The sequence below is a fragment of the Penaeus chinensis genome, chromosome 31 (genome assembly GCF_019202785.1).
Source record: "Penaeus chinensis breed Huanghai No. 1 chromosome 31, ASM1920278v2, whole genome shotgun sequence".
Classification (NCBI taxonomy): Eukaryota; Metazoa; Arthropoda; class Malacostraca; order Decapoda; family Penaeidae; genus Penaeus; species Penaeus chinensis.
The window spans coordinates 12,407,461-12,418,998 of NC_061849.1; the positions used below are offsets into that span (position 1 = coordinate 12,407,461).

The 11,538-nt window shown below is 34.8% G+C and overlaps 1 protein-coding gene across 3 annotated transcripts; it reads right to left on the reverse strand.

Annotated features, from left to right (window-relative positions):
- Positions 1-202: 202 nt before the first annotated feature.
- On the reverse strand, positions 203-11,303 carry LOC125042163 (cytochrome P450 9e2-like). Of its 3 annotated transcripts, none has more exons than XM_047637631.1 (7): positions 11,129-11,303; positions 4,395-4,572; positions 3,552-4,269; positions 3,173-3,391; positions 2,710-2,770; positions 1,760-1,950; positions 203-1,554 (listed from the first exon to the last, which is right to left on the reverse strand). In XM_047637631.1, exons 1-7 carry the CDS (start codon positions 11,131-11,133, stop codon positions 1,385-1,387), a joined length of 1,542 nt encoding a protein of 513 aa, XP_047493587.1. In that variant the 5' UTR covers positions 11,134-11,303; the 3' UTR covers positions 203-1,384. The 3 variants fall into 3 exon arrangements, with proteins under 3 accessions (XP_047493587.1, XP_047493589.1, XP_047493588.1); XM_047637633.1 differs by lacking the exon at positions 11,129-11,303 and adding an exon at positions 10,406-10,529; XM_047637632.1 differs by lacking the exon at positions 11,129-11,303 and adding an exon at positions 10,469-10,523.
- Positions 11,304-11,538: the final 235 nt, after the last annotated feature.

The window sequence follows — 11,538 nt, forward strand, 5'->3', positions numbered from 1 at the left end:
TATATAAATGAATATATATACACACATGTATATATACATATGTGTATACATATATATACATATATATATATATATATAAATACATACATATATCTATAAATAATTACACACATATATATCTATACATATATAGATATATGTATATATAAATCGATTAATTAATTTATATTGAAGAAAGTACAAGTGGAAAGAAAGGCGATGATAAAGAACTTGTTCCATACCTTTATTTGTCATTACAAGTATTATTTGTATCACTTCATGATTGGTCCTCCAGAACGAATTTACTTAATCGTAATATAAACCATAATAAATACATATTAGTTTTTGTTATCTTGTAATCTACATCATTACAAATCTTCCGCTGCTTTTCTGTGCTTCGTTTTCTTTGAATGACGAAATGTTTATTACAGTTCTATGTATAAAAAAACGGAGAATTTGTTTTTACAGTCCTATCAAAAAGTAATAATAATAATAATAATAATAGAAATAATAAATAAACTCAACACATCCAAATACTTCGTTTTTGGCTTCGTCGTCAAAGTGGACGGAACGGAAATCAGCCCTAATAAAGAGAAAACAGCTGGGCCTGGCACTCTGCTTATTTTTTATGTCAGTTCGAAAGGTTGGTTATTTTGTCTTATTATCTTTTATTGATATTTTAGTTTGGTCAATAGCCTATTCTATTATTTTGGCACCAATATCATTTAACGAAAAAATAACTAGATTTTATTAATATTGTCTCGAAACTTGTATAAAACAGTATAAAATCTAGTGTAAAATAAAATATATCAAGATGAGTTATGTAAATACATAATATATTTCACATGTTACTTTGACTTCTGCATTGGAGAAAAAAATCAGATTTGCAAAGTGGAAATTTCCAAAAAAAAAAAAAAAAAAAAAAAAAAAATATATATATTTACTCGTGAGCATTTATTTATATATTTTAAAACTCATCCTATGCACTTTCCAATTACATGATTTTTTTGCGCTTTTTAAATTTCGTTACTCTGTTTTTGCACTTGGAAGGGAAGACTTTATATCATCATTACTATCACTATTATTATCATTATTGTTATTATTATCATCGTTATCATCATTATCATTATCATTAATTCATTTTCTACCTTTATTCTGGTGTTAGAATGATGTATTAATAGCTAGCAAGTAAAGGTAAAATTGAAAATGATGTATCCAACATACGAAAGATTTCAGACAATTGCTTCAGACGCCACCTTCTATTGTACAGGAATAAGGTACTGATAAGGCACGTTATACATGTTCTTCCTTTCTGTCCTTTCTCAATCTTGTATTCATTGGGAATAAATGACACTCTCTCACTCTCACTCTCTCTCTCTCTTCTCTTTCTCTCTCCTTTCCTTTTTCACTCTTCTTTCAAAGGTGTCAGGAGAAGGTTAACCCCGTCTTTTGGCCTCAGCAAACCTAAGCCAAAGTCAATCTTAATTTCTTCGTGTCCTGGTGCCAACTTCATGTCTGAGGCAAGGAGCATCTTGGCCAGACCAACTTTGGCTTCCATGAGGGCAAATCTCATCGCTGCAAGGAAAGCGAAGTGATTTATTACTCATTAAGTCTGGGTACTATAATATATCTTGTTAGTAGAGAAAGCCATAGAGGGAGGGAGAGGAAGAAAGACAGAAAAAGAGAGGGAAAGACAGAGAAAAGAGAGAGAGAGGGAACTATCAAGACAAGACGATATTATTCAGAGCCAATCTCACTCCTAAATCTCAGGTTATCTCACCTATACAGTTCCTGGGTCCGATTCCGAAGGGAATGTGCGTGAGGTGGGTGATGTTTGCTTTGTTCTCCGGCAAGAAGCGCTCGGGGCGAAATTCCTCGGGCTCAGGCCAGTACTTCGGGTCCCGTTGGATGTTGAAGATCGGGCATGTCACTATTAAGCCAGGCTCGAGGGTCACGTCCGTGCCAGGGATCCTGCAAGAATTTGAGGTTAGGCATTATAAGTCTCCTGTACCTCTTTCTCTGTGCGCCCTTAGGAAACTAGGCGGGAGCTCGTTTCTCATTGCTTTTCTTGGCACATATCGGGAATTGATGTCGCTTTTGCGATATATATGTGTATGTGTATCTATGTGGATATATATGTATATATATGCACATATATGCACATAAACACACATATATGCCTATGCATATATCTATGTATTTATATATGTATATGTATATATAATATATACACACATTAATCTGTATGTATATAAATATATAAATATATATATATATATATATATATATATATATATATATATGTGCGTGTGTGTGTGTTTATATAAATATATGTGTATATAAATATATAAATTTATCTATACATATATACATATACATATATGTATAAATACATTATATGTATATGTATATATATATTTGTACACACATATATATTTGTGTGTGTATATATTAACACATATGCTTATATATACATATATATCCACATAAATACAAACACATATATGTATTCATATATATACATATATACACAAACAAAAACACACACATACACAGTCACAAGTGTGTGTATATATATATATATATATATATATATATATATATATATATATATATATATATGGAATACATATAAAGTACAAAACCATACTCAAGAATGCATGCTAAGGTAAAAGGTAATTTACACCTAAGTAGGCCTATATTGACAAAAGTGTTTTTAAAAGGTCTTACTTGTATTCCTTTACACACTTGCGCTCCAGGAAAAGCCCCGGTGGGTACATACGAAGGGTTTCTGTGAAGAGAGAAATGGAAAGGTTAATCGCGCTCGGGAAAGGAAGACTTGGCAACTCATCCAGATTCTCGCATGATTCAATTCTTCGATTCTCTTTTTTTTTTTCTATTTTTTTTTCTCAGTAGCTGACGTTTGACACCTACGTTCTGTATATTAAAGATGCATATATATATGTATGTGTGTGTTTTATTGTCATCAAAGCTAAACTTTATTTCCTTTTTCTCGGAAGATTTGGCGAATTGGAGTATTACTGAGTCCGGGATGAGTTTCCTGTTCGTCTTTTTTCTCTTTCCTGAGGATGGACCAAGTACGTTACTACTTGCCCATAAAAATTCTAAAAGTCTGACAACAACAGCACTTCCATTTAAGACATTAGAGCAGAAATTAATCTGGGAGACTTACCCATGACACAAGCATCAAGATACTTGGCTTCCATAATCCCCTGGTAGGTTATGTCGCCGTGTTCCTCGACTATTTCACTGATCTCCTGACGAAGGCGTTGCTGGATCTCTGGGTGCTTGGCAAGTAGGATGGACGCAAAGGCCAGCGTGGATGCTGTGGTATCGTAACCGGCGACCAGGAACAAGACACTTTGGGAGATGATGGTCAGTTCATCCAGTGCTGCGAGAATGGAAAGTGTCTGCATTTTAATCACTACCTGGTGTAAATGAGGTGAGTTGTATGATAACACTGTAAATGATAGGTATATGTCTTTAACTGCAGGAAGTAAACACTGTGAATTGCATGATGTGAATCCATTTAGTTGTAAGTTACTACTCACCTTGCTTAGACTTGGATGATTTACTGTCGTCTTGCATTGCCGTGATTCCTTCGGCATCGCCAGTGGAGACCTCTGCCTCCAGCAACAGATCCAAAAAGTCTCCTCTTTTATTTCCACTTTGCCTCGCTCGCATGGTCTCACGGGCAACTTCCGTAAAGAAATCTGTTGCTGGTACTGAAAATCTCATATTAAGCAGATTGGCAAACTTAGGAAATACGCTGAGGAAAGCAATTCTCCATATTATTCCCGGCGTAATTTTGAAAAAAGTGTCAACCTTTTCAGCAAATTCTGGCTTTTCATCCATTAGTGAATTGCATTCAATACCAAAGGCACAGGAAGCAATTGTGTCCATGGTGAAGCGGCCAAAATTATACTTCATGTCGATAAAGGGCTTCGTGCGTGCTTCCTTCAGGCAGAAGGAGACGAGGTCGTCGGCCTTTTTACACACGAGCGGGAACATCCCCTTCATTCTGCCTGAAGTGAAAGTGGGAGACATGATGGCTCTCAGTTTCTTCCACTCTTCGCCTGTCTTCATAGTCAACATGTTGGACATTACTCTGTCCTTTTCGCTCGGCAAGTTCATTGGCCTTCTGTCCATAAAGTAATCAAAGTCCTTCACGTAAATGTGCCTCATGAGTTCTGGATCGCCCACCAGTAACATGGGCTCGTGGAAGAAGTAGACACCACTTAACTTTGATCCACTATAGTTGAAATAGACCTGTTAAGAGTGGAGGGATGTATCACGAGATTAAAATCTATAAAGAATTAAACAAATATTTCTTACTAATCACTGTGGCGTCTGATGCTCAATAACACAATAATTTACAGAAAACATTACTTTACCTCTTTTTCAAAGTTACATCTTTTATCTGGGAGAAGCAATTTATGCGCATGACCGAGGAAGGGGACCACAGGCGGAGAGGGCACACCTTTATTTGCCCAGAACCTGTGTTTCCACCACGAATATGCCCAAAACAGTGCTAGCGCCGCACCCAACAGCAGCCACGTTACTCCAATCATCCTGGTGAGAAAAAATCATATAGATTAAGAGGAAATCAGTGGATGGTGAAGACTTTTAGAGTGGGTATTTGGAACAAGTGCAATTCAACTTAATTTTATTTACAAAATATAGACAGTGGAAGGAAACCGACTTGGTGCAGCAGTAACGGACTCAGCTTGGGACCAAAAGGGTCATCCAGAGCGTGAGTTCGAATCCTATCCAAAGTCTAAGGTTAGGAATGGCATCTATTCAGATCAACTTTCTCCATCTGCCAAACCCTAAGAAAGAATTCACTGTTCTGTCTTGCGATGGGGCATGTGGCGTAATCTTATCATATTATCATCTTACACATATTGGAAGATACTGGATTATTTACAGTGCTAACTTATCTTGCAATATAATTGCGGTTGCACCACAAATCTCATTTTAGTTATTTTTTTTTTTACCTAAGCTTGAAATTATGAACATATCGAACGTATGTAACATACGCACAAGTCATGTTATTTCAAATCTCTGAAGCGGACCCCCGTTAAACATAGTACCTAGCGACTATAATGAATGAGTTTGATGATTACATCAAATAAAAGAAAACTATGCTTTTAACTTTTCATTGCCAAACTGGGCACATTACCAGATGAGTCTTACACACCCCCTCTCTCCTCCCTACCTCTCTCTCTTCTTCATCCCTCCCTTTCTTCCTTTCCCCTCGCTCTTCCTTACCTCCTCTCCCTTCCTACCCCCCCTCTCTCTCTTCCCCCCTCTCTTCCCCCCTCTCTCTCTGACCTACCATTCTAGACCATCTAGAGTTCTATGGTTCTGCCTCTGATACTACCACGGTAAAAGTATATACGATGTATGTAAGTGGACACATACACGCAACATGTGTCTGTGAACAAACGCGGGACTGCCAACTTGATGTTCCTTTTAAAATTCCTGCGTGGTAGAAACGCTATTGGTGACAACTTCTTGTTGGAGCCTCCTCGTCCCTCTTGCTCGCTCTCTCTCTCTCTCTCATACACAGCATATGTATGTATGTACATGTATGTAGGTATATAATTACATATATGTATATATATACACATATGTGTGCGCGTGTTTATACATGTATACATATATGTGCGTGCGTGTATATGTATGTATATATGTGTATGTATGTATGTGTATATATAATTATATATGTATGTATAAATATATATGTATATATACAATTATATATGTATATATATAAATATATATGTATGTCTATATATGTATATATAAGCATATATATGTATGTCTATATATGTATATATAAGCATATATATGTATGTCTATATATGTATATATAAGCATATATATGCATTTATGTGTGTATAAATATATTTTTATGTATATGCGTGTATACACACACGTATTGCACACATATGTATATGTATATGCATATATATATATATGTATATATACATATATATGTGTATGAATATATATATAAATGTTTGTACAGATATTTTGATATATACATATATAATCATATATGCCTATATAACATATATATGCATATATATGCATGTATATATGTATATATATTTGTATATATGTATGTATGACATATACACACACGCCCAGTGCTAGAGTGTTTCAATAAATCCGACTTTTTCAGAATCATTCAGCAAGTTGCTAAACAGGCGCCTACTATGCTTAAATGACGACATGCAAAATATTAGACAAATAAAAAAATATCTACTATTCGCAATTTTTGATGAAAGTATAATACCATTTCCGGCGCTGGGATGAGGTGCGGCGGCCTCAGCCGGCCTGGCTGTGACCCGCATGACCCACGGAGGGGCATTTCGGTTCATCCGACATTATGGCAGAATCAAACATAGGGCAACTTAGGTCATTGCGAATGATTCCTGGGGACTTCCGTAAAGATTCCCAGTCACTATGCATTTCCATATAAACTTGTGCTACCTTAATAATGCACATTACTCGTCAGTGGCAATATGGCACTTCGACGTGGTGGTTTGCGCAGTGCCGATACACGTATACTGAAAGAGTTTGGTACCATTGATGTTTTGCCACCTAGACCACTGACGAAGACTGACATTCTTGCTCGATACTGTGACTTAGAAAGACATGGTAACCAGACACTAAAAGGATGCTCAAAAGATAGCTTGCCATGCAATAATTTGACTATTATGGAATCTCAGATTTTATCCAAATTGCAAGCGGAAATATATAGATTGGTATGATGCAAAAGTACAAGGAAGCAATCGATCACTCGGAAGTGTTGATTATCAGGCGCAAAGACGGGAATTTAACAGACTGAAATGGAAGCAGACCAACAATGCAGAAGTCCGATTTATATGCAACACTGAAGATATTGCAGAAATGTCTTTTGCCAGTTGGTGCCAGGTGGCTGGGATTTTTTTGTTCCCTCCTACACATCTGCCTGATCATTGACACCATATTGACCAAGCTGGAAGGAGTTTGTGATGGTGATTTGCCCAATAAACCCAAGATTGGAATAAAGAACAACACCATAAAGTGTCTGAAAGCACTGAAAAAAAAAAATCCAAGAACAATCAGAAGTATTTTTGATTTTGCAAAAGTTCATTTCATATGCTGGCATTCTGCTGTGAACAGCAATGGAATGACTCTTTTCAAAACTGCTATTGAAACTTCAAGGAGGTATGCCAGGATTGGCTGTGAACTTGGCTTTCGTAGCAGCTACTTCTCGTCCATCACCAGACATCTGTATAATGCAGATGGTACACGTCTTCCCTTGGCTGTTGATCATGATTACGTCGATGAAGTTGCAAAGATCTTGAAAAGAGGAATTCGTGAAAAATGGCCATACACACCAGCCCTATTCAAAAATAAGTTTGCATACTTGGCCTATGGTATGCATGAAATCGATATGTGGAAACCCAAAAGTTCATTAATACATGGCCATAATCAATACTGTGAAAGACTGATTGGAGACATGAAAAAATGTGAAGACATAAACAGAATTGTTGTTGTAACAGAAACTAGAGAACGGCGTAGTTGGAGATATGGCAATGTAAACAAAGGAGTAGAATGAAAATCATATTGTATGCAATATATAATGTTCCAAATAAAATCATTACTAGAATCCTTTCCTTTTATATCCTCTTGTTAAATAAAATATGTTACTTCAAATTATTTAAGCGAAGTGAGAAGTCCGAGAGCCAAAGCATGCTCTCGGCGACCAAAGCCCGATTCGGTGGGAGTGAACACAAAGTAAAGTCAAGCCTACTAATTGAAAAATTAGTCTTATGGCAATTACAGAACTTTATATAATATTAATTTATAATATAAATAATTTGATGCCAAAATATTAAAGAAAAGTATAATATTGAGGTATTTTAAAAATAAAATAGTTATACCGACAACCGAAAACGAGGTGTTATTTGGCGCTCGAAGCGGTGTCTAATTCATAATTTTATCAAAACTTTCTATTGAAAACAGAGAATGCGAGATATTCTTTGATTTTAATAAAAAAAATACATTTCCAAACTCAGAAAATTCATAGGCGCCTATTTCTTAACTTGCCCCCGGGGTTCGAGCAAATTTTAGAAAATCGACAATTATTGAAACACCCTAAACTGTCGCCCACACACACACACATATATGTATATTGTGCGTGTGGGTGTGTTTGCATGTATATATATGTATATATATTTATGTATTTATATACATATATATACTTACATACAAATATGTATGTGCATGTGTGTGTAAGTGTGCATGTATACACACACATATATGTGTGTGTGTGTGTGAGTGTGTACAGTTGCGGAATTATATTTTAGTATACTTGCTGGGAAACAGCCGCGGCCCACGAGAAGCATTTGCAAATGCATCAGCGATCTTACAAAGATTTTTATTTGATTTGATTGCCATACATAGATGCTTAAAGAATGAAGCGTTTTCGTGTTTCAAGAAATATGCAGCAACATTTATACATGCTGTGTTGAAAGAAGGGGGTGTTGCCATTTCGATAAACAAACAATTCCAAGAAATCACGTTTGAAAAATATCCCACTGCAAAGTCAACGATAACTAAAACTACATGTTTGTCCTCATATGTTTGAAGAAAACGAAGGATCAAATTGCTTACATAATTTCCGAAAATATATATGACTAATCACACTCTGTTACAAACAACCTAGTGTTTTCGCCTCATTCATAGAAATACTATTTACGCTAGATCTACATCGATTTGTAATGAGCACAAGGGATGTAAAGTTAGAATGACCCAAAAATTCGTCTTGAAACCACCCTGTATATACCTCACTTGGTCTTTATGCATATGAATTACTCATACATACCTCAGTTTTTTGTCTGTAGCTATGTAAGATAAAAATGCTTAATTATTTTTTATAGAAAGCTGAGACTTTATTTTAATAGTTTTACATAAAGTTTATATATGTCTATATTATCTTTTTTATTAAGATTAGGAAATTGCAAAGTATAATAGTCTACCCTACAAAGAACTGTTTTTTGTTGTTTTTTGTTACCCCACCATACATTCTCTTTATTTAAAGGGTACACTGTTATATGTCAATAGTACCGTTAAATTAAGGTTGTATAATTGATATTTTGATTAAGAAAACAATATATACTATTTTTGTTATTGAAAAGTTTAATTTAAGTTCTGAAAATTATGCATGTATAGGTTAAGAAGAACTATATGTTTGTACTATATGTGATCTGAGTAGACTTTAAATTTTGAAATGTATACAGTACTAAAGTCTGATACTATTGCTATAATCCTATATATAGAGAGATAAAGATATCAGAGAAGAGTGCCATACAACAGCCTGAAAGTCTTTTAGATTATCATGAAATATCCGAGGGAAGAAAGAATGTTCAACTGTAATTATATAATTAATAAAGTCATAAGATACTATACATTTGATTTATAGAACAAAAGAAAGTAAATATTGGAGATCAAACTAGAAATTAGAGATAAATAGTATGTCTTCACAGCTCGAGGCTGGCAAATGGCATTGAACAACATCTGGATGTGTCTTTCTCATTATTATTAAGATTTTAAAACCCATTCAAAGCGTAAGTGTTCTTAACATTTATAAATGTATACTATTAAAATGATGTTTAGTCAAAATTTACTATAATGTGCATACAATTACTCAGATCGTGTATAATAACATAAATGCTATACGTAATTTGTTTGTTTGCAAGATATATTTGGTTCTTTCAAGAAAGTACTTATTTAGATTTATAACTTTATATTGTTTTATCATTCCTAAACTAGAATATTGTTTCTTTTCTAGGAATGGGTTTATTTTTTAGTTTATGTTTTTGTTTTGTTTTTATGGTTTTGCTGAAGATTGGATTTATTTGTTCCTGGTGCTGTGCACAAGAATGAAAGAAAATATCTTTTGGGAGCCCAGGAGATGGATGAAGAAAAAGAAAGAAGATAGCTGAGAAGACCAACTAGTGTTAAGATAGACAAGTTGGAGTAGCTGGACATTTTGGTAAATGTATGTTTATATTATTGTAAAAGTGTAATGATTTATGATTCATAATGTCAACTAAAATTTGTAAGCTTATTAAGTGTTTTGATATTACCCCTTCTCTCAGTTACCTCTAAGGTTGAAATTAGATCATAAATACCCTGTATGATTCTTCATCTTTTATGGTGTGGGTTCTAAAGGTAAATATTGGAGAAACCACACCTTGGAAATAACAGATAGTGCCCATCTGGATGAAATATTTGAGTGGTTCTCAGAGAGGGCACTACAGATTTGGCTGCCAGATGTACAAAACTAGGACGCAGCAAGTGTACTGAAATATAACTCCGCAATTGTACACACACACACACATACCTTCTCCTCTGACAGACGATCGACAAATCTATTTAGCTGAAAAGGTAGAGTCGCGTGATTTACCTCTAGAATCTAAGACCCGAAACAGCGTCCACTGTGACACTTCCTGACCTAGAACGGTAACTGACGCGCAAGACGAGGCTCTAAGGTTACACGCGCGTTATGTCAGATGGCGAAATATGGCAACAACAAACACTTTGTGAGGGAGTGCGTGCATTCTGTGATTTATTTAATAATTTTAATTCTTGTGATTATGATTGATGTATAGATAGATAGATAGACACACACATATATATATACTGTATAAATGCATATATATATATATATATATACATATATATGTAGATAGATGTACATACGTACACATACATATATATATATATATATATATATATATATATATATATACATATATATATATATATGTTTATATATACATATATATGTGTGTGATTGAGTGCATGTGTGTGTAAGAAAATGTGCTATTTGCCAATATTTATATTGAAAAATTAATCACTAGAAGAATGTACTGATAGACTCCCCCAGATTATATCGAAATAAATAAACCTATTACAACGTTGGAGCAACAGCGCTGCCAGACGTGCGACGACTAGTGAGCTACGCCTAACATCATCCCTCTGTTTGTTAGTTTGTTAGTTTCCATTTGTCCTTTGGATGATTATGAGTATAGTAAACGCATAAAATGATACAGCATGTTCTTACCTCATCACTGTGACGGCATGGTAACACTGGACGTTACCATAAAAGGCAAATTGAGAAATTCCACCGCTTCTATTCCTGTCCTTGATTTTGCCTTATTTCCCTTGTGCGGTATTCATGCACAAAATTCAAATATGAAGCTGTAATGAATTTAAAGTTAGTCACAGATGTAATGCGTATTTACATTATGTGGGAACCTCCCCGCGCCTTTCTTCACTAAATGATTGTTTTCTCTCGAAAACGCAAACTCCGTGACTTTCCCGAAAGTGGATTGTCACGGTGACTCATCGAAAACACTCATGACAATTTAACCCATGCCAGAGGGAAAGGTGCCACATTTTATAAATGCTATTGGAATTCTACATTATACAAAGCGTTCATTTAGTGATTTTATGTTGTTTTTGTTTCAATTA

What these genes read in the sequence shown, in the direction of transcription:
- LOC125042163 (XM_047637631.1), bottom strand. An exon ending in ATCATCCAAGTCTAAGCAAG is followed by an intron (nt 3,392 to 3,551) that starts GTGAGTAGTAAC and finishes CCATTCTCGCAG; the next exon opens with CACTGGATGAACTGACCATC. An exon ending in TCTTGATGCTTGTGTCATGG is followed by an intron (nt 2,771 to 3,172) that starts GTAAGTCTCCCA and finishes CTCTCTTCACAG; the next exon opens with AAACCCTTCGTATGTACCCA.